Source organism: Catharus ustulatus, chromosome 29 (genome assembly GCF_009819885.2).
Source record: "Catharus ustulatus isolate bCatUst1 chromosome 29, bCatUst1.pri.v2, whole genome shotgun sequence".
NCBI lineage: Eukaryota > Metazoa > Chordata > Aves > Passeriformes > Turdidae > Catharus > Catharus ustulatus.
The window spans coordinates 5187654-5210369 of NC_046249.1; the positions used below are offsets into that span (position 1 = coordinate 5187654).

The following is a 22716-nucleotide window of genomic DNA, read 5'->3' on the forward strand; positions in this document are numbered from 1 at the left end:
GTCTGGGGCTGTGCCGGGGGAGAACGGGGAGATGTTCCAGGGGCTGGAACAGCGCTGGGAGAGCGGGGGGAGTTTCAGCTGGGCAAGAGAAGGCTCCAGAGAGACCTCAGAGCCCCTTACAGGGACTAGAGGGGCTCCAGGAGAGCTGGAGAGAGATTGGGGACAAGGGGACACAGGGAATGGCTTCCACTGCCAGAGGGCAGGGCTGGATGGGATATTGGGCAGGAATTGTTCCCTGGGAGGGTGGGCAGCCCTGGCACAGGGTGCCCAGAGCAGCTGTGGCTGCCCCTGGATCCCTGGCAGTGCCCAAGGCCAGGTAGAACACTGGGGCTTGGAGCAGCCTGGGACAGTGGAAGGTGTCACTGCCATGGCAGGGGGGCACTGGATGAGCTTTAATGTCCTTTCCAACCAAACCATTCTGAGTCTCTGGTACAGCTCGGTCCCGAGAGCACAGAAGAAATTAAAGTTTTTCCAATTAAAGACATTGAAGGATTAATTTTCGGTCTCATTCTTAGCTAAAATTTAAAAGCACTATTTCCAACATTATAGTTGTTTGGTTTTTATGTGTGTGTGTGTGGCGTGTGTGGTTTTTTTTTTGTTTTTGACTTTGTAAAACAGAATTTCATTTTTCTTCCTGTAAATTTTGTGCAATATACATCTATGTACCCACAGGAAACACCTCAGTAAAAGGTTGTCATGCATATATTACATTGCTTTTTATTTAATGTTGTGAAAAATTCTGACAACAATTTTGTCCTAAAATGAATATTTCTTCCTCCCCTGCCTTTCCTTCCTAAGCTGACTTGTCTGAAAAAGGAAATTTGATTTAGTTTATTTATTTTCTTTTCTGGTCCCTTCCAGCCTGAACACTTTTGTTCAATTCTGGAGCTCCTCAAAGTCCTTATTTTCACCACATTAGACTCCTTAATGCAGGTAGGAATCCTTCCTCCAAGGTCTCAGCTCTGCAAATCCTGTTAATTCGAGTGTATAAAACCCCAGCTCGACTTTAAAAACCATTTCCAAGCTCTGGGGCCGTGGTTTCTGCCAGTCCCAGCTCTAGGGAGTGTGTCAGGCTTATCCCTCTTAGCTGAGCAAATACTGAGACTTCCCTCTGCAAAATTCCCCTAAAATTCCCCCAAACCCCACCAAGCTTCCCCGGAACCAGCACCGGGGCTCGGTGTCTGCTCGGGCCGGGCTGTCCCGTTTTTTGGGATTGTCCCCCAAAGCGGGGTCGGGACGGGCAGCCCCGCTGGCTCCAGGATTTTCCAGCTGCCACGGGAGATTTTGGGAAGGAAGGGTCAGGACTCCTGTTCCCATCCATTCGGATCATCGACATGCAGGGAATATTTTGGGTGTGAACCAGCAGAGGTCACTCGGCCCCAGTGAATCCAGTGTTGCGGGACCAGTAAGAGAGGGGGCGATACTGGGGGACAGCGGAGCCGGGGAGGGGACACCGCCCGGGCCACCCCCAAACTCCTGTCCCCTGTCCCATCCCGTCCTTCCAGAGCCACCCTGACGCCGCACTTCGGTTCTCAAACCTTCTTGACAATTCTCAGCTTCTCCCTTGGAGCCATTTTCGCCAAACTTTTGTTTGTTTGTTTGTTTGTTTGTTTGTTTAAAGAGAATCTCTTCACAAGGAATTTTAAAATGGATTTACCAGGCTTAAATTTTATTATTTATTTTCCGAAATACACCAAATAAACAGAATTTTAAAGAGGCACTTTTTTAAAAATCTCAGTGTGCAGCAACCCAAGGGTGGCACCCTCAGCTCTGGGGCTCCCACATCGCACACAGAGGTTCCCTGGACACCCCAGCTCCACTCCCTCCACCCCCGAAGTGGGTGATGGCCTTTCCCAACATCTCCACAAGCTGTGCCCTGTTTCAGACTGTTCCCAGCTCTTGGAAGCAGCCAGGATTTATCCTGCAATATCTGAACTCTGAATGGGTTGGAAGGTGAAGCCTTGTTGTCCCCTTGGGAATGGCCGGGGGCAGCAATGGGAGCTGGCATTGACTGACCCTGCTGCCTCAAGGATCCCTTTTCATTATTTCCCTCTGCTCCACAGCTCCCAGACAGCCCAGCTGTGCTGCTGAGAGCCACAGCTCTGGATCTGCATGGGCAGCAGGGAATGGACACCCAGGTGAGATCCACAGGGGAAGCAGAAGGAAGCGAGGATGAGATTGGCATGTTTCACACTCAGTGATCCCTTTGTCCTGTCTGTACCCAGAGCAGAGATTCAAAGAATCCTGGAATATTCTGAGTGAGAAAAGACTAACAAGGATCATCAGAGCAGCCCCTGGCCCTGCCCAGACCCCCCAACAATCCCACCCTGAGCATCCCTGAGAGCGGTGTCCAAACGCTCCTGGAGCTCTGGCAGCCTTGGGGCCGGGACCATTCCCTGGGGAGCCTGGGCAGTGCCCAGCACCCTCGGGGGGAAGAACCTTTCCCTGAGCTCCATGCCAAGCCCTGACACAGCTCCAGCCCTTCCTGGGCTCCTGTCCCTGTCCCAGAACAAAGATTGGTGCCTGGCATCCAAGTCCTTGCACCCTTGTTAAATCCAGGGCATCCATGAACATCCAAGTAGAATGCCATGGTACACCTGGGGTGTTCTTTCCTCCCTAGGACTGGGAACTGTTTGAAAATTACTCCCAAGCACGCCTCAGCTGTCCCTGATTCCTTCCCACAGATGCACCATCCCCCCAGACCTGTCTCCAATCTCCTGTCCCCGAATGTGCCTCAGTACTGCCAGATGCAGTCCCTGTCCCTCAGCTCACAGGGTGTTAAACAGGATTCCCAGATGAAGAACCTTCCCAGATCTCTGCTCTTCCTTGGAGTGCCCAGAGGATGCAGAGGGCTGTGAAGAGCTTCCAGGGGCTCCAAACCAAACACACCCCACAGGGCACTGCTCCAGCCTCCTCCTGCCTCACTTTGTGCTGCTCTTGGCATGAAGTGAAGCAAGAACATCTCCCGGTGTCTGAAATTTACCCTTCAGTCCAAATCCTGCACAGGATGGATGGAATTGTTCCCTGGGAGGGTGGGCAGGCCCTGGCACAGGGTGCCTGGAGCAGCTGTGGCTGCCCCTGGATCCCTGGCAGTGTCCAAGGCCAGGTAGAACACTGGGGTTGGAGCAGCCTGGGACAGTGGAAGGTGTCCCTGCCATGGCAGGGGTGGCACTGGGTGGGCTTTAAGGTCCCTTCCAACACAAACCAGTCTGGGATTCTGGATTCCATGGAAGAAATTAAAGATTTTTCCATCACTTTGAGGGATTTGTTTCCATTCTCACTCTTTGCTAAATTTAAAATCACTATTTCCAACATTTTAATTTTTTTTTTACCTTGTGAAACAGACTTTATTTTTCTTCCTGTAAATTTTGTGCAATATACATCTATGTACCTATAGAACACACCTCAGTAAAAGGTTGTCATCCATACATTATATTACTTTTTATTTAATGTTATGAAAAATTCCAACAACAGTTTTTGTCCTTAAATAAACGTTTCTCCCTCCCCTGCCCTCCCTTCCTAAGCTGACTGGTCCGAAAGAGGAAATTTTATTTAGTTATTTTCTTTTCTTTAAAAAAATAGAAATTACAATCTTACAAGACAGAACATTCAATGAGAACAGAAGCAATTTCCTAAATCTAAAAAGTAAAACATTTCCATAAAACCTGTTGGTATCTACAGGTAGGTGTGTGTGGAGGGGTGGTAAATGGAAATAAAAGGTTTTCCATTTCTTCCTTTCATTCATAGAGATAAAAAATAACATAAAACCGACTGAAACTTTATATATTTTTCTCTTTTGCACCAACATTCACAAGAATATATATTATATATATTTTTGATCCATCTTTATACACAGTGTGAGGGTTCTGTGGGTGGAAATGGACACTCAGCTAAACTGCCAGAGCAGACAAACAAACACTAAATTAATCTTGGTCTGGAGAAGAGCCATCGCTGGCAGCCGAGGCTGCCCAGGGCTGTTGGAAAGGAACATCCCACGTTGGGATGGGAACGTTTCCGAGCACGGAGCACCGGAGCCAGGGGGGCTCCCGGGCACCCTCCCCCCTGGCCACAGGGGACAGCAGGAATCTCTCCCTTTTTCGGGCATTTCTGCCCAGGTTTTATTGTTTGCCCTTTCCCTGCGAGCGTGGAGCTCTGCATGGCCCAGGGGGGTGGGGAGCCTTGGCACAGCCCTGGCGAGCCCAAAGCAGGGGCTGCCATCCCTTGCCATCCTTTCCATGCGTGGTGCCCGTCCCAGGCCAGGAATCACTGAATCGACACCGAAATCACTTTATCCCCTCCCAAAAAATCATCAAATCAAGTCGGTTCCTTTAAAGAGAACTGAAAAGTGCAGGTTCCCGCGGTTTGGCAGGTCGAGTTACACGTTTAATACTTCCAGTCTTCCCTAGGTTCCCACGGGGGGCTCTTATTGCTCAGAATAATCAGAATCTCTCCCCACGGGACGGACGCTGTGTGTGAGCCAGAGGAGCGCGGCCGGTGGCGCGGCCCCGCCCGTTCCTGGGCTAAGGTGCTTTCCTGGGTTCTTTGCCGGATGAAATGAAGTCGGTGGTGTTGACCGTTGGTGTGTGTTGGCTGAGGAATACTGAGGGCCAAAAGAAGGGTGTGTGCTTTTTTTTTTTTTTTCCTGTTTTTCCCCAAACGTCTCCAAACACCCACGGGCTGTTCCCTGCGAGCCCGGCAGAAGCACAGTCGTGTTCTGGGGGTGCTTTTCCCGGGAGGTGAACGGTGCTGGCGGAAATGATGCTTCCAAAAAAAAAAAGGCACAACCCTCTGGACGTAAAAGGCAGTACTGACTTCTCGCTTCTGTCCAAGCTTTGGAGAGGGCAGGAGAGGAGCTGGGCACATCCCCACACCGTGGACGCTGCGCTGGACAGCGGCACATTGGCACTGGACGTCGCGTGGGGCCGTGGGAGGGCCAGCAGCCTTTTCCTGGAGACCTGGCCCAGCAGAGAGGGAGCCAAGGCTGGCAGGCTCCAATCTAGTCCCAGAAGCAGTTTGGATGTGGTCAGCAAACCCAGGGAGCTCAGGGCTGCATGCGGCGGGCGGCAGCTGCTGGGGAGGAACGCGGTCCCACGTTTCCCTCTGCCTTCAAATGGAGCACAAATCCCATCAGCTTCCTGGGGAGTCTTCCCTCATCAAGGTTGGTCCATGGGCTTCCCTAGGAGGTCTTTTTATAAAAGCAGGAATATCCCTCACGTCACTAAGAAAGCTGCTTGTTTAAAGGGTGCAGTTATGGATCCAAAGGTTTTGGCTCACGCTCGGGGATGATCCGAGCTGCCGGAGGATGGGATTGGGTGCAAGAGGAATCAGCACAGAGCAGGAAAGGGGCTTGGGATTTTAGCCCTTTGTCAGCAGAAACTGGGGCTGCCTCGGAGCAGATTTTTCCCTTGTAGTTTTTTGGCATTTGCTGCAGCGGGAGCGGGAACAGGGATGGAAAAATCCATCTGCAGAGCCACTGAGTCTCTCAAGCATCCCCCGCTGCTGTGGCCTAGAACAGCATCACCCCACAAATGCTTCCCTTCATCCCTTTTTGGGTCTCCCAAAAGGAGCAGTAGGTCCCAAACACCACATTCATTCCAAACACCCTTATTCCTTGATGGGAAGGAATAAGGACCTTTCACTTCCCCCTGACTCCAACAGGCAGTTTCTCCCCCTAAAGAAATCCTAAATCCTGCTAACTCAAGAATAACCCCCAAAATAACAGTTCTAGGGAGCTCATAGAGGGGAAAGCCTGGGTCCAACTCAACCTGCAGCACCCATGTGCTGCATGTGTGTGGTGTGGGAAGGGAGAACCTGGGAATGGGACCAGCTGTGGGCTGGGTGGAGAAAGGGTCACAAACCCTTCTCTGGGTGCTGAACCACGGAGCAGTTTTAGTGGGATTGATAAGAGAACTCTACACAACAGCAGTACCCGGAGAGCCACCACTGCTCAGCCACCACGGGGACAGGGACAGCCCTGGAGCCCCTCCAGTGGCCTCTGGGGTGGGATGGCCAGGATTTGGGCTCTGGCTGAAGTCCCACGGCCCTGGAAAAGCTTTTGGGATGCACGAAGGTGGCACGAGGCAGGTGAACCTGCTGAACCGGCTCTGCAAAGTCGGGTGGTGGCCCAGCTGGAGGAGCTGGCTGGAAATTTGGGAAAATGCTGTGATGGAGGGTATGGAGACCCTGCAAAACTTTTCCCCTGCTGCACTGGGCATCTTTTCCCTTAAACCAGCCTCCTCCACAGGAAAATCCTGTGCTGAATCCCCCACCAGCCACAGCCAGACCTTTCTTGGCCAAGTTCCCATGGGAGATGAAATAAAGCAAAGGCTCTGTCTTTTCCCTCTCTCAGCTCCAGCCCCAACCTGACCCAGCCGAGTCAGCATTGCCCCTTCTTTATCCCATGCCTGGTGTTTGGGTTAAAAAAACCCAATAAAATAAAAATAATAATTAAAAAATAAAGAAATAAAAATCAGAGGTGGAGAGTGCAGCCGGGACAGCAGGAAGGGCACTCCCTCCTCCTGTGCCACCGGGAGCAGCCGGTCCCTCACCACTGCCAGGAGCATCTCCTCTCCCGAGCAGAGATTTCACATTCATTTCACTGGTATGGCAAAGTCCATTTGCTTTTTCCTTCAAGGTGCTTTACATTCAAGAGCTATTGCAATCCACAGCGAGGAGACGGGGCCAGGGAGGCACCACAGCCCCCCCGGGGTTCTCTTGAGTTTGATTATTTGATTTAAATTAATTGCCCCAAATCTCTGAAGTGCAGTTTGTCTCCAGGTTTTGGGGAGCTCCAAGGGGGCCGCTGGCTCCTGGCCTTAGCTCTCCCGGGGGTCGCTGTACTGAAGCTCCGAGTTGAAAACCTCCTTATAGAGTGGGGGGAAGTTCATGGCAGTCTCAGGGTGCAGGAGACGGAAAAATTCCAGCTTGTCCATGTGCAGGTTGCAAATGGTCTTCATCAAGGGCAGCTTGGAAACCATCTGCAGGGAGAGAAGGAGCTGGTGACCACTGGGATGCTGGGTGTGGTGCCACTGTTCACCCTCCCTTGGGGACAAACGGGGGGTCTGGGGACCCCTGGGTTCCCAGCTGGTGTTCCTTGCACTGCTGTTCCCCCTTCCCTGGGCACAGGTTTGGGGATCACTGGCTTTGCCTGGCCCAGGGGTACCAGCCGACTCCTCACCTTTGGACAGCCTGGCAGTAACCTGGCCTCACCCCCAAGCCCACATCTTTCCACAGGGAAAGGGGCTCCTCTCCACCCCAACTCTATACAGGTCAAAGCGTTCCCAAAATGTCTAATTTTGCCTAAAAAACCCACTTGCTGGTGCACTGCCAGGTTCAGCAGCACGGTACTGGCTCTGCCTGCACCACAACAGAGACCCACAGCCATGGAAGGCGAAATTCTCCTCTGACAGGTTTGAGGTCTTGTTCTCCAAACTGCCCGTGTGTGGCTCATGAGCTGTGACACAGCCACGTCCCCCAGCTCAGACGCCCCCTGTGCCCCTGGCTGAGTTTGCTGTGCCACTACCTTTGAGAGCTTGTCCTCAGCGGAGTGTTTCTTCTGGATCTCGTGCTGCAGGGCCACGTAGATCTTGTCCTGGAGCTTTTGCACCTTCTTGGACTCGGTCAGCCAAGGGCGGTCTGGGGGAGAGGAAGGACAGAGTCACCAGAGGGTCACAGTCACCACAGGGTCCCTCCCAGGCACAGGGCAGTGGCCTCTGGCTCTTTTAACCCTTCCTGCTCTCCAGGATGATTTTGGGGACGCTTGGCTCCTCTCTATGCTCCCCACCCCACCATGGGTGACACGGTTCCTCTTCCCACCAAGGAGATTTGACAGATGCATTTTGTGTGTCTTTAGATGCATTTTTTCCCCAAGTTCCTTCCCAGGAATAATTGAAATCATGCACCAGGGAAGCAGTGCTGAGGTTTGTGGGGTCAGCTCTCCCCACAGGACACCCTCCCCAGGGCCCCCCATACCTGGGGACAGCAGGACAGCAGCAGTGAAGAGGGCGAGCTCCTCATCTGACAGCTGCAGGCGGCACAGGGTCCTCCCCAGCTCGAAGATGGCACCGATGAGGTCGTCACAGCCTGAGCAGGGGACAGCAGGGACATGTCATTGTCACTGCTCTGCCTACCCATCAGCAGAACCCAGCGGCACTCGGAGCTTGGAAAGGTTTTGGGAGATGAGATGGATGGAGGGAAGTCCTGGACACTCACCTGGATGCAAATTCCAGCCTTGTCTGGGCTCCAGAGGGAGAGGAGAGGGACAGGGAAAACAGAGGAAAGGGGGGGGAGAAGGGGGGGAGAAGGGGGGGAGAAGGGGGGGAGAAGGGGGGAGAAGGGGGGGAGAAGGGGGGGAGAAGGGGGGGGAGAAGGGGGGAGAGCCCCGAGGGAGGGGCAGCTCTTACCGAGAGATTTGAACATCTGCATCCCACCGAACTTGCCCTCGAAGAGCACGGTGTTGTTCAAGGGGTTGAACGCGCGGATCATGCGGATCAGGAGCACCTCGAGGCAACCTGATGTAGGCAGAGAGAGCGCAGACGAGGGCAGGGCAGGGCAGGGCAGGGTGGGGAAGGTCAGGGGGTTTTTCATCACCCCAGGACCAAATGTAAGAAAGAGGAAAGCCCCCAGTGCACGTTTGAGGTCCAGATTGTTCATTCCCAAGAGCAGAATGGGTATTTCAACAAATCCAGTTCGGGTTTTTGGGATTGGTTGGGGTTTTTTTAGGTGTCCAATTGTGACCACAATATTTCACCAAAGGGAAATATTATCCAGTCATTCGCAGCCAGGCACAGAGAGACCGAGGTCGTGGTGGAGCACCAAGAGAGAGGAAAGGATGAAAACAAAATAAATAAAAAGAAAATGGAAGGAAGAAATGAAAGAATGAGTTAAACTCCAGTGCATCAGGCAGGTCAGCTCTGGCTTTGGGGTACAGCACCCTGCTGGGACACTGGCGCGTGTTCGCAGTGCTGGGTGCTAATCTCAGCTCCCCAGCTCTGACATAAGAGAAACTATGAGGTTTTTTCAGTGTTTTGGGGATTTTGCACATTCAGCTCCCTGGCCTGGGCACGGCATCACCAGCTTGGGCAGATGGAAGGGTGGGAGACGTGGGTGTGCGCTGCCATCATCCTCCTCTTCCCAGTCTCTTGCTGGGAGAAGAGGCCAATCCTTTTCTGTCAATCCTCCCTGCTCCTGTTTGAGTTTGGCACCCCTTCTCCCAGAGGAAAACCTTCTGTTCTCATTTCCATCCCAGTTTCTGGGTGACATTTGGAAGAGGGCGGCCATGGAGAAAAGCCTCTGCCCAAGGCAGCCACTCCCCACATGCCCCCCTTCTCCATCGCCCTTAAATGTGACTTTCAGCTCCTTCCAGCCCAGCACCTGCTCCCCCAGCACTGGGAGAACTGGGGCAGTGAGGGAGGGGATCCCCAAAAGGAAAGCACCAGCCAAGAGAAAAGATGGGATTTGCTTCTGGCCCCACAGCTGCCGCTTGGGAGAGGTGTTGGGGATGGCAGGGGGACAGTGGGGACACAAAGGGGGGTGGCAGGGACACAAGGGGGGTGGTGGGGCTCCCCCCCTCTTACCGGCTTTCAGGAGGATGATCTGGTCATTCTGGCAGAGCTCCATGAAGCCGTCGATGCGCTTGGCAAACTCCACCACGTACTGGATGGCGTTGGAGATCTGCAGCGAGCACTGCTGCCACATGGCCTCACAGCTCTGTGCACAGCAGGGACACTCAGGGGGTGCTGGCACCCTGGCTCTGTGACCCCCCCAGGGCAGGGATGAGACCCCAGTGCTGTGCCACGGGGGATGGTGGCATTAGGACACCTGGGATGTGAGCTGCCACCCCAATCTCCCCCTCTGGGCAGCCCCCAAAGCACTGACAGACCCTCCTCACCTTCATCCCCACCTCAGCACAGCCCCAGGGGACACTGGCTGTGGCTGGGGCTGTGACAGTGGCACTCACCTTGCTCTGCAGGGCACGGACCTCCTCAGGGGAGTAGAGGCTCCACGCCAGGCGCTTGAGCTCCTCCGTTGTGTACTGGCACGTCTCCAGGTGCGACTTCACCACATTCTGGGCCACCCGGTCTGCAAGGTGGGGACAGTGGGCAGTGAGACCTGGGGACCCCAACCCTGCCCTCTCCTCTGAGGCTGCTGGGGCTGAGAGCTGGAGGGGTGATGGGGCCCTCACAAGGTGTCACGGGGGTGTGAGAACAGATGGGGCAGCAGGGGCTGAGCCTAAAGCAAGCAAGAGATGTGCCACATGACCTTGGGTGTGCTGAGCTCCATCAGGGAGATTTGGGGCTGCTCCAAGAGCTGAGACTGGGCTCACTATCTAGAATCCCAGAGTCCCAGAATCATTTGGGTTTGAAGCTTAAATCCCATCCACTTATTAATCTTAAATCTCATTCCAACCCCCTGCCATGGACAAGGACACCTTCCCTAGACCAGGTGTGTGTCCCGGAGCTGGGTATGTCCTGCAAAGTGCTGGGGGTGGCCCCAAGTACCACCCTCGGGGCCACACACACCCCAAACATGCCCAGCACTGTGGCAGTTCTCACCAATCTCCAGGACAGAGATGTCGGGGGGCAGCTGGGCACCCTCCAGCGCCCCGTGTGCCAGCAGCGCCGGCTCCAGCATCAGCTCGTAGATGGACTCCTGCTTGATGAGCGTGGTATCAGCCACATCCAGGCTGGACTGGTCGGGGGAGGGCTGCGCCGAGGTCAGCAGGTCCAGGTTGTAGTAGGTGCTGCTGCCGTCGGGGGTCAGGGGGAAGTCGAAGAGGAGCCCGTCCGACAGCGTGGAGATGTCATCCAGGTCCGAGAGGCCACTGCTGACGCTCGTGGTGTACACGCGGCTCAGGGGCTCGGGCTCATCCTTGGTGCCCCCGCTCTGCTCCTGGCTCTGCTGGTGCTTCTGCACCTCGGCGTAGAGGCTGTCCCGCTGCTTCTTGGACATGCGGCCGAACTTCACCGCTGCCCCGGGGGGAGATGGCGCCGTGTCAGGGCAACTTCACCCCCCGGGGCAAAGCCACGACCGCCCACTGCCCTGGAAAACATCCTGGCTCCCGGGGGAGTGCCTGGTTTGGGGGACTCCGAGCCCCAAACGGCGCTGGGACCCGACTGGATGCACCCCCCCCAACCCTGAGTCAAACCAAACAGAACCAGTTTAGATTTTCCCATGGAAAACACAAAAACATTTCTTGCTTCCCAAACCCTCCTCGCACCGGGCTGGCCCTGTGGAGGAAGCAGTTTCTTCCTGAGTGCCTGACTCGCTCCCAGGAGGAGCGGGTGGCCCCCGGGGACCCCGGGCACCTCCAGGGCACGACTCACCGTCGCGGGACATGCCCAGAGCCAGGCATTTCTGCAGGCGGCAGTGCTGGCAGCGGTTGCGGTTGGTGCGGTCGATCAGGCAGTTCCTCTGCCGGGAGCAGGAGTAGCTGGCATTGTTCTGCTGGCTCCTCCGAAAGAAACCCTGCCCGGGATGGGACGGGAGGAGTTAGGAAAGAGCCCGTCTGGAAGCCAGCCCCCACGGCAGCCCCCCTGCCCGCTCCCGGCATCCCCGGGCTCACCTTGCAGCCTTCGCAGGTGATGACACCATAGTGGATCCCTGAGGATTTGTCTCCGCAGATCTTGCACGGGATCACCTCGATTTGGGCTGCGAGGGATGGGGAAAGGGGAAACCACCGTGGTTAATAATGGTCACTGCTGAACGGGAGGAGGGAGGTGGCGCCCAGTCCATGACAGCCACGGGCTGGCACAGCACCTGGGGAAACTGAGGCACGAGAGCTGGACCCACGGGCAGCTCAGCTCTTCCCACAGACTCCAAAAGGATTCTTGCACCTCAGAGAGGTCCCTAAAAGGTACACACAGGACGTGGGGTACCTCCATCCCCCAGCAGTAAGAGACAGGGTAGGAAAGCCCTTGGATCCGGGAGAGCATGGAATGTTTCTGCCCCAGCCTGCCCAGAACCCTATTTTGGAATCACCCCCCTTATTTTTCAACCGATGTGTGCAGCAGGACAGGGACAGCCTTGGCACAGGGACCATCTCCATCCCTGCAGCTGCAGATGCTCTGCTGCTGGAGGCCTGGCCCAAGCAGAGGGTTGGCCCCCTCCCCCCAGCAGCTCCTCTGAAACCCAGGACCAATATAGCCATCCCCAGCTCAAGGTCCCGGCCCCTTCCCCCCACAAATCCGCTTCCCTCCCCGCTTCTGCTTCGCTGGCACTGAGCTGCTAATAGGCTTCGTCCTCCTCATTTTCCAGCTGCCCCAGATCTGGGCTGGCTCTGTCCTCCCGACCCGCGGGGGGGGATGCACGGCACCCCCGGGACTCGTACGTGCCTCCCAGCATCTCTGCACCCTCTAATCCCCGCTCCAGCCCCCGCACCCCCCAGCCAGGCTCAGCCTGGCGTCGCTCTCGAGGGTGCTGGGCAGCCACCGCCGCGCCAAAATAACCCCCAGGGCCAGATTATGGTTATGTCCAATCTCCTGGGCCTGTGCAAATCCCCACTCGGGTAATTCCCTTCTGCCTCTCTTCTCCCCTGGGAGCCATCGGCTCTGCTCGAGGGATGTGTTTTGTAGAGCCACCTCTGTGAGTGACAGTCCCAGTGCTCAGCCAGCACCACCTGGCAGGGTCCTGGGGTGCTGTGCTGCTTGGGGGAGGCTGGCATGGGGCAGTGAAGCCTCACTGGGCAGAGGGGCAGTCGAGGTGCCATTGGTCCTCCAGGGATGGCATTGGTCCCTCAGGGATGCTCAATCCCCCAGGGGTGCCACCGGTCCCTCCTAGTGATGCTATCAGTCCCTCAGGGAAGCCATCGGTGTCCCCAGGGATGCTATTGTACCCCCAAGGATGTCATCACTGTATTCCCTGGAGCAGGAGTCACTCCAAATCCAGGCGTAAGAGGAGGGAGGGATGGATCCCTCCTGCCTCCTTTGACTGATTAACCCAATGCCCCACATGCACCGGGTGGTTTTGGGGTTTACCCCTCCTTCCCCAGGCTGCTGAGCTGGGCTTCCCCCAGGGCTGTGGGTTGTCCTCCGACTCGAGGGAGTCACATCCCATCCCTGCTCCTTCCCACATTCTCTGCCAACTCCTCTTCCGTGGAGGGGCCTGGGAGAGCAGAGCTGATTTCCCCGCGGTGGGCAGGGCAGGGATGTCCACAGCATCCTCAAATCCCCCTCAGCTGCACCAACACTGCAGCCCCAGGGCCACCCCTTTCGCAGGCATGGATGGAGGCACCAGGGGGGCCACGTGTGGCCACCCCAAATCCCCCCCATCCGATGACCAAGACACCCCCAGTTCCCTGGATCCCGCTGCCATCTTCCCCCACGCTGCCGGACCGCAGGGACGGCTCCCCTCTTCAGCATCCTGCCCCGAGCCCTGTCCCGGGATAGGACCGAGGTGGTGGCAGGTCGGGGGGCACGAGGAGGGGGTGCCACCCCCGGCAGGAAGCGGCGTCGGCTCGTTATGCAATGTTAATTGCAGCCGCCGGCAGCGCGGGTGATGCATCGCGGGCGCCGCGCCCTCCCGCCCGCGGCCGATACCCGGTACCCGGAATTACCGGCACCGGCAAACACCGGGCTCAGCACGGCCCGGCACCGCCGGCACCCACCCAGCAGAGCCCAGCCACTCCAGCCCACAGAGCCCCAAAAGCCCAAATGATCCCAAGGGCTTCGTGTAATGCCAGTGGGATCCCAAATCCCGAGCCCGTGCCGGAGGGGAGCCCCCCAGAGCTGGAGGTGATAGGGACGATGCTGTCGTGGTAAAGGAGAAACCACGACCACCGCAGTGTGCCCGCAGCCTTTTGGGGCTCTAATTACCATCCTGCTAATTACCCGGCCGTGCCCGCCGCTGGCACCTGACCCGCTCGTAAGACGCTCGCCCCAAATAACTGACGTGGAGATAGGGCCATAACCTGGCGATGGCAATTACAGCCCAGCACGGTTAATTGCTGCTCTGGTTGTAAACCCGGCTGAATCACCGAGTCGGCTCCTTCAGTGTCCCCTCGTGCCGCAGCCATGGACCCCCGAGGCGGCTGGACCATGTCCCCATCTCCCCTGCGACCCCCGGATGCACTCCTGGGGCAAATCCAGAAGGATGAGAAGGAATGTGGGTGCGGTGGGGTGGTCACAGCAGCTCCCGCATCCCCCAAATCTCACTGCGATCAGGGAAAAACATCACAGTAGACCCCAAATCCTGGATATTCCTCCACTCCAACCACCCCCCGCCCCGTGCCTCAGTTTCCCCACCAGAGAATTTGGCATCTCCCACCACAACCGTGCCACCATCGGCTACCCTGCGAACGGGGAGACATTTAGGAGGGGGCGCACCTTGGGGGAGGAAGCAGGGAAACTCCACCCTGGGGCCGATGGGACTAAAATAGGGATCAGGATAAAAGCAACAACAAAAGGGTTAAAAAAATAATTAATAACGATCTCCAGCCGGCAATTAAATTGTCCCGGCGGTGGTATTTGCTCTCCTCCCACTGTAAACACTTCTTGCCCAACTCCCGGCCCGCTGCCACCGGCCGGCCCTTATGTAAGTGGCCCTGTGGCACGGTCCGGCCACGGGGCCCGGCCGTGGCGGGGCGATGGCCCCCGGAGCGGCGGCTGCGCGTGGCCCCGCGGTTGGAGCCATCCTGTCCCACTGACACACTTTCTGCCCGTGGCCACGCGCGCTTGTGTAACCACGGCCTATGTAACATTAACCCTTCCGGGTCCGCAGCCACTCCTGCACCGGGCTGGTGCTCAGGGTGGTACCCCGACCTCCTGCCACCGGGAGCGGGGATTTTGGGGCGTTTTGAGGCATTTTGGGGTGATACCTCCACTTGGGGACACCCATTTGCCACCCTGAGCTGCAGCTGCAGGTGAGGGACGCAGGTCTGTCCCTGCACAGTGCCCAGGTCGCTGGTCACTCCCCAGACCCGCCGTGTGTGTCCCGTCCGTGTGTGAGCCCAGCAGTGCTCACCCCAGACCATGCTGGAGGCTCCGGTGGTTTCGGCAGAGGCAGAACCGCCCTCCCCGGAGCAGGAATCGGCCTTGGTGCCACGCCACGCCGGCACACCCTCCTCTCCATCGCCTCCGCCCCAAGGGCGGGCATCTCTTGCACCCCAAAACAAAACAAGGCAGGCCCTGCAGGGTGCAGCCGCGGGGGCCCGGCCCCCCCTCTGTGGTGCAGGGAGGATGGTGGCCCCATCCTTTTCCTCCTTCCCCCATCCCTCCCCTGGGCTGTATGAGGCCACTGCTTTGGGGGTATCACCCCAAAACTCTCAGCACCCCACTGAGCCTTGGGACGTGCTGTGACCCCAGTGCTGCTGGAGGCTTTTTGGAGCTGCCCCCCCTCCCATCAGTTTATCTGGCTGTGGGGTGAGGACTTCTGGGAGGGGCATGTTTTGGGGTGCACTGGCAGATCCCTGCACAATCCCCTGAACAGTCCCCCAGGGCGATCCTGCCCAGCTGCCACCCCACAGGGGCAGAATACAGCCAGCCCTTCCCCTGGGGGGCCATGTGAGGCCGTGGTGTCCTTACCGAGGTAGTGGGGTGAGCATCTCAGCTCTGAGTATTTCAGAGGTCGCTCCTCTGGGGCCATCCTTGCCCCAAATACCCCCTGGTGCTTCCCCAGTGCCCTGGCTCATTATCCAGTGAGCCTGCTGGGAAAGCAGGGCCATGCTCCATCCCTCTGCCAGGCTCGATCGATGCCCCAGGACAGGCACCCCCGGTAATTGGCAGCAGCCCTGCAGCCCCCCCGGGTCCCCCAGCCCCAGCCAGGGCACTGGGGTCCTCCCATGCTTCACCTCCACCATGTCTCCCCCTCCAGGGGGACTCAGCATCCCCCTGCTGCACCCCGAGCAGGGAGAGGGGGATGAGTCCAGGCTGCACGGGGACACACAGGGAGCTACGGGACCCCCAGGGACCCCCATTCCTGCCCTAAACCCCGGCTCTGCTCCTGCATCCCTTGCAGCAACCTCCAGCCCCGGGAGTGACTGTGCTTCCTCACAGGCACCATCCACAGTTGTGTTTTGCTGCCGGGGTAGGAATAATAAGGAAATAAAGGGAATTATCACCCCTTTACATCTGCTGTTGGCTTTAAACAGCCTCCAGCGCTGCAGCGCCTCGGGGTCTCCCAGCACCCCGGCACTTCAGCCATCACTGCCAAAATATCCCATTCACATCCAGCACCCTGGGGAACCCCAAACAATCCCAGGCCCATGCTGGGTGTTCACAGCCCCGGCTCCAGGCACAGGAACACTGGCAGCACGGGTGCCAAGTGGGCAGTAGAGAAAATTTAGATGACACAACCATGGCCCCGTGGCCGAGCTGGGATGCTGGAGGGGGAACTGCTTTCCTAATTGATTAGCAAAGATTTCCTGGAAACTTTGGGCCAGAACAGCGCTCAGCTGCTCTTACCCTGCCCTGGGGCAACCCCTGGCCACCTTCCCTTGCAGGCACGCGAACTGAGGTTTTACATTCCCTCCAGTCCTCAGCAAAGCGCTGTTTTTCCCTGTCCCGTGGTGCAGTGTGTGCCCCCAACAGGGGAATCGTAGCGCCGGACGGGCTCTGTGGCTCCCCCAGGGCCGCCCGGCTCCCGTCCGGGCTGCTCCGGTTCAGCAGCTCCGGTTCCGCAGCTCCCGTGCCACGCAGCTCCGTGCCAAGGCCAGCCCCGCAGGCAGGACGCAGCCCTTTGCACTTTGCCTGGTGCACAAGGGTGGCAAAGGTGAGGCAGCGGGAGGGGGACCTGCCAGCCCGGGGTGGGGACAAATCGGGCTGCGGTGGGAGAACCCCTCCGGTGTTGCTGCTAAACCAGGGGGAATTATCTCCCTGGGGCTAAAAAAAGGCAGGAGAGCAGATCTGCTCACCACATCCGATAAACCGGGCTGATTTAGACATTAGCAGCTCCTTAAATAGCGCTGCGAGCTCAAAGTTAAACGTGACAGGGAGCAGGGACAGGAACGTTGGGCTAGGGACAGCGACCACCGGCCCCCCACCGCTGCTCTTCCCTGTCCAGGTGCTGACTGTCCCTGGGGTTATGAGGGTGGGGGATCCCAAATCCCGCCTGGACCCCTCAGGACCCCATAAAGCCAGCGAACAGCTTTCTCCTTCAGGTTTGTTTTTTGGGAAGTGCCGGGCAGGGGCATCCCCGCGCTGTGGTACCCGGCAGGGGCGCAGCCGTCGTGCGGGAGGGCCGGTGGGTGCCGGCCGCCCTCGGCCGCGCCAGCGTGTGCACGCCGCCGAAACGGGCAGGGAAGCTCCTCCTCCGCCCTCTCTGATTTTTCCAATGACAGATCTAGGTCACTAGGACAAGTCGCAAAGGCTGCCGAGCCACCGCACGCTCCTCGCCACGCTGCTTGCAAAACAAGTGAGCAGGAGGGCTGGAAACCGTATAGGATTATACAAGGCAAAGCCTCTTCCCCGGCCCCAGCGCAGCCGCGGCGCAGGGAAGGACAGGAGAGAGGAGCTGCTGTGGCCCCCGGGGAAATGGGGCAGAGCAGTGGCGGTTTTGGGAAGGAAAATGGAGATTGAATCAATTTGGCGTCGCCATGCGGCGTTTGGGCTTCGAGAGAGATGAGGACGCGAGACTGCGGGAAAAGCGCCCGACTGGGGGAATAGTGGGATATCAGGAGGGTTTGGCCCTAAATTAGGGTCAACACCAGCAATTCAGGGGGGAAATGAAAAATATATTTTAAAAAGGAAAAGTTCGCCCAGTTGCTAATTAAGCCGGTGCTGGCTGTGTAAGTGCTACGTAAGAGCCAGGCGTGTTCATAATTAGACAGGCGTTAATGCTTCCCTCCGTCCTAATAAAGGTGAAAACCCAGCATGTCGAGGGGCAGGAAGGGGATGTGGGGGGCTTGCCTCGCCCTCCTCACCCACCCCGGCCCCACCGTTACACAAGAGTGCGGCGCGGGCAGAGCCGCAGCACCCGCGGCGCAGGGAGGAAGCAGGATTTGAGGAGCTCGAGATGAACGTCCTGGTACCCACACCCCAAAATGTACCTAAGGATGTGCACCCCCAAAACACACCTATGGAGGGGCTGGAAGGAGTCCTGGCAGGACGAAGGGCTCAGGAAAGGCAGGGGATGATGGAAAAATGATTAAAAGGAGGATGAAAATCCCAGCCCAGGGTGCAGCGGTGCTGGGAACAGAGCTGAGTTCGGCCACCGCTGCGTCACCATCACCAGGCCCCGCTGGATTGTCCCGCTGGAACCTTCCTCCCTCCATCCTCCTCCTCCCCACCGCCTGCTTGGAAAAGCAGAGGGGTGAAAAGTAGGAATTGCCGTTGGTAAAGGGTAAAAAAACCCAGGCAGGTGCTGGCACAACTCACCCCTGCCCTGGACAAGGGGCACCCAAAATTGCACCTAATCCCTTGCCCATCCCTGCAGGAGCCTCCCAAACTGCTCCCCGCGCCGTGGGGAGGGGGAAAAGGGGGAAAAAGCTACAATAAACCCAGCCCTGGTGGGAGCAACATATTGAAGAGGAGATTAAGGGGTTTAGTGCGGGGAAAAGCTTAAGAGTGCGTCTAAGCCGGCGTCGGAAAGCAAAGCAAAATAAACAAGAATTTTATTCCTAACGAAGGGGGAGCTGGAGAAGGCGGAGCGGCCCCGGCGGGGCTGGTGCGGGTTCCCCCCTTGTTCCCCTCCGCGGGGCTGGTGCGGCCCCCCCTTGTCCCATTCCAGCGAGGCTGATGCGGGTCCCCCCGTGTCCCCAGCGGGGCTGGTGCGGGGTCCTTCCCATCCCTTCCGCAGGGCTCAAAGGGGTCCCCTCGCACCCCTCCAGCAAAGCTGATGCTGGTTCCCCCTTGACACTGTCCAGGCTGACGCCGAGTCCCCCCGTCCCTCTCCGGCGGGGCTGATGCGGGTCCCCCGAATCCCCGTCCGAGCTGACGTCGGGTCCTTCCCGTCCCCCTCTGCCAGGCTGATGCGGGTCTTCCCCTATCTCCCCCGGGACCAACTTCTGCCGCTGCCCCCGCAGCCCCCCAGCCCCCCGTACCCACCTCGCATCGTGTCCGCCGCGGTCAGGGCGCCGGGGGGCGCATGGGGCGGCGCGGGGGTCCGGAGCGGCGCGGGGCGCGGCGGGGAGCGGCGGCACCGGGAGGCACCGGGCGGCACCGGGAAGCACCGGGCGGCACCGGGCGGCTCTGGCACCTGCCCCTCCGCCGCGCCGTGACCCACTTCTGCCCGAGCATGCGGCCGTTCACATGACGAGCCCGCCCCGCCCCCCCCCCAATCGGTTTCACTTCCAGCCCCACCTCCTGCCCTTCGTCCTCCTCCTCCTCCTGCTCCATCCCCATCCCCGCCGCTCCGCCGCCCGGTGCTCGGCGCTGCGCGGGCGCTGCCCAGCCTCTCCCCGGGGCCGGGGTCTGCGCGACCCCTGCCCCGCCGTGGCCGCGGGGTGCTCGGAGCTGCCCCCGGGGCTGCCCGCCCCCGGGAGGGCCGTGCCGGTGCCCGTCCTGCCCCGGCTCGCCCAGGCACGGGGCCGGCTGCGTGTCCCGCTGAATCACTGCTCCCTTGCTTCACTTCGCTCCCGTGCAGCCCCGCTATCCCCGACAGGGACCCCGCTCGGCGCGGGGACCCCAAAAAACCCCCGGCAGGACAGGACAGGGCGGGGAGGCTGTGCCGAAGAGGCAGCAGTCGGCACTGAGGGGTGTGGGGAGCACGGGGACCCCCGTGTGGCTGCCCAGTGTGTCCGTGCCAGGGTGCAGATGCTGAGTTTTGGGGGCACATCCCTCCTGGGAGACCTGCAGGTCGGGAATGGCGCCATGGAAGTAGCGGGAAGCTTTGAAGGTGGCAGGGAGGCATTGCCACGCTGTCCTTCGTGCTGGGATACGCACAGGTGGTTTTGGGGCCCAGGTTGTACCCCGGAAAAAGGGACACTTGGACACTCTGCCTAAGACGTGCAGAGAGATGGTGGCTCTGGACCACGCTACGTGACCTTGCCGTGCAGAACCTGAGATGTCGGCATGGGGCAAAGTCCCCTGGCTGGAGTTTGAGGTGCACCAGGTCACCAGAGTTCTCCCTGGTGCCATATCACAGGGGTGGAGGCAGTTGGTCCTGGTAACACTGGGCCAGGGCTCAGGTCAGTGCTCAGCAGTGCCCAGAGGTGCCCGAGGACAGTGGCACTGCCTGGAGACCTGGTGTGTGTGGAGAAGGCATCTGCCTTCAACCCCACTGCAGACATGAAGCCGGCATCCACCATGGGCGTGGACCTGGCATCACCACAGGCATGGATGTGGCACCTGCCATGAGCATGAGTGTGGCACCTGCCATGAGCATGGCGTCCAGTCGTGGTCACAAGCATGGCACAGCCACATCAGCCATGGGCATGGAGACAACATCCACCAGAGGCACAGATGCAGCCACCATCACCATCACTACACATGGGATCACTGCCTCCTCCCTGGAGCAGCTGGGCCCTGAGGGGACACCTCAGCCCCCCAACACTCAAACCAAACCAATTTAATCGCAGCTGGAGGGGGCAATTTCAACCCACATCCATCCCAAACGCTGAGCTGAGCTGTGGGTGCAGAGATGCTGATGGGTAGCGGGCAGAGGGGTTCCCCTGCTGTTCCTGGAACTGTCCCCCCGCTCAGGCAGAGGCAGAGGTAGGGGCAGAGGGACGCTGGGGCTGAGCCGTAGTGGCACTTTGTGCCGAGAAGCGCCCGGCTCTGCTCCGGCGCGGGAGCGGCTGCGGCGGGGAGGGGGACCGGGCTGGGGGGTGGGAGGTGCGGAGGGGCCGAGCCCAGCGCGCTCCAGTGCTGCTGTCTGACATGATTTTGCTGATGGCGATTGGGAACGGGTTCGCTGCTCTCGCCGGTCGGATTCTCTCCTTCCTCCCGGCTTTCCTGCCTCCTCCGCATGGATGGGCAGGCAGACGGGACGCGGGGCGACGTCTCCCCTCGCTCTTCGCAGGCTCCGCTTCCAGCACGGCTCGTGCGAGCACAGCCCCGGATGGAGGCAGAGATCCCACCCGGTGCACATCCCGAGCGCCCCGGTGCGCGGCGAGGCCGCTGCCGTCCCCCGGGGTCACGGGAGCTGCTCGAAGCAGGTCACCCTCATTAGCCCCATTTCAGATGGGGAAACTGAGACCGGGAGCAGCGCAGTGACTCTTCGTGGCACGCAGGGTCCGGCCCCAGCGAAATCGCCCCTCCCAAAAGGCGGTCGCCGATTGCTGCTGTTGGGACAGTCGTGGCTGAATCGCGCCAGAGCGAGAGCGAAAATACTCCCCGAGTGCTCAGCGCAACCCAGAAGTATGAAGTTACATAAGCGGCACCACACCTGCCATGAGCAACGCGGGACCCACGCACCCATCCACGCACCCGCTCCCGCCACCATCCCCTTAACCCTTGGTGTGCGGCGCAGGCAGGTTCGGGAGCGGCCCGGGGAGAGGCCCAGGGGAGAAGGAGATGCTGCGGGGTTACCTGAGCGTGTGCTGGGTGCTGCGGGTCTGGGACTCAGCCCCACGGTTTTGGGGCCACAGGGGTGGGGGTGGAGAGGCTCTAGAGCAGGACTCCTTTTCCTTGTGAGTGGGGTCTCACCCCATGGGCTCGGCTGGGTTTAAATTGGGGTCCTGGTCCCAGGAAAGCCAGAGCGAGATGAAACCAGTTCACTGGTGGCTGAGCCCCTGAAATATTTATTCCTAAGAGAAGAACGGCCTTGACCAGGGTTGTTTCTGCTGTGGCAGTGGTGGAGGTCTCAGAACATCCCCTAAAAGTACTCTCCCCCTCCCCAGGCTGTGACAGGAGCTGGTGCAGCTCCGTTCACAGCTGGCAGGTGCAGAGACCCTCACCCCAGTATCTACTGGTGCTGCTCCTGGCGATAGGAAACAGTGGGGCTGGAGGGCCAGAGCTGCCTTTGGCTGCTGGGTGGTGCCAGGCCTGGACTCGGTGCCAGGAGCTGCACCTGCTGGGGCAATGCTGGGGGACTGGTGGGACCAGTGGCAGAGGAAGGGAAAGGCCACCAGGAAGGGATAAGGAACCAAAAACTGACACTTGCTGCCATCCAACACTTCTGCTCCTGGCCCAGCCTCGCTGCCAAATCTTTGTGATCAGGGCCAGGGCAGACGGCAGGGCTCTGCCAACCCGTGGCAGCACTGAAGTGGCCACCGCTGGCACGACTCTTAGCCAGGATTAGCTCAGCCGGCCCCCGGCTGGCCCGGAGGTGAGCAGGAATTCCGGATGACACCATCACACCTTAATCACTGTTTGCTCTCCCTCGTGCCCCACCCAGCGAGAGGGGAACCTTCTGCCAGCATTGCCCGCCCCACACCCAGAGCCCCTCACCCCGGCCCGGGGACCACTGCCAGGGCTGTGACAGCAGCCCCGAGTTCGGTGAGCCCTGGGCTGGCACAGCCGGACCCCGTGGTGTCTCTGCCGTGGGCTCCCTGCCAGGGGCACTGCCAGGCTCCTGCCGTGACTCAGTTTCCCTGCTGGAACGGCTGGCCTGCCCGGTAGCGAGTGGGTCACGGGGTGAACCCACTGACAGGGGCCACAGCACTGGTGTCCCCACATCTCGTCCTCAGGTGCTGGCATGGGGATGTGGCCCATGGAGTGGGCAGGAGTCCTGTCCCTCAGTCCCCGGGCTGGATGGGGATCCTGCTCCCCAGTCCCAGGGCTGGGTGAGGGTCCAGCCATGTCCCCCCATTCTGGGCTGGGGGTGGGGGCAGCAGTGGGGGCCGGGGGGGGGGCCGGGGGGGCTGCAGGGGAAATGCATCTCTTGCAACCACTGAGCCTTATT

The 22716-nt window shown here is 59.0% G+C and overlaps 1 protein-coding gene across 2 annotated transcripts; it reads right to left on the minus strand.

The window, feature by feature from the left end:
- Nucleotides 1–3416: 3416 nt before the first annotated feature.
- LOC117008450 (nuclear receptor ROR-beta-like) lies at nt 3417–19040 on the minus strand. Of its 2 annotated transcripts, XM_033082320.1 has the most exons (10): nt 18978–19040; nt 11564–11649; nt 11325–11466; nt 10554–10967; nt 9959–10080; nt 9576–9708; nt 8403–8510; nt 7972–8082; nt 7523–7635; nt 3417–6977 (listed from the first exon to the last, which is right to left on the minus strand). In XM_033082320.1, the coding sequence occupies exons 1-10, from the start codon at nt 18982–18984 to the stop codon at nt 6816–6818; spliced, it is 1398 nt and encodes a 465-aa protein (XP_032938211.1). In that variant the 5' UTR covers nt 18985–19040; the 3' UTR covers nt 3417–6815. The 2 variants fall into 2 exon arrangements, with proteins under 2 accessions (XP_032938211.1, XP_032938209.1); XM_033082318.2 differs by lacking the exons at nt 3417–6977; nt 7523–7635; nt 7972–8082; nt 8403–8510 and having other exon boundaries at nt 8667–9708.
- Between the last annotated feature and the right edge of the window lie 3676 nt (nt 19041–22716).

Bases quoted from the DNA above. Each gene is read 5' to 3' on its own strand.
- LOC117008450 (XM_033082318.2), bottom strand. The intron at 11,467-11,563 runs GTGAGCCCGGGG...CATCCCGGGCAG, and splicing joins TCACCTGCGAAGGCTGCAAG to GGTTTCTTTCGGAGGAGCCA. The intron at 10,968-11,324 runs GTGAGTCGTGCC...CCCCCGGGGCAG, and splicing joins TCTGGGCATGTCCCGCGACG to CGGTGAAGTTCGGCCGCATG.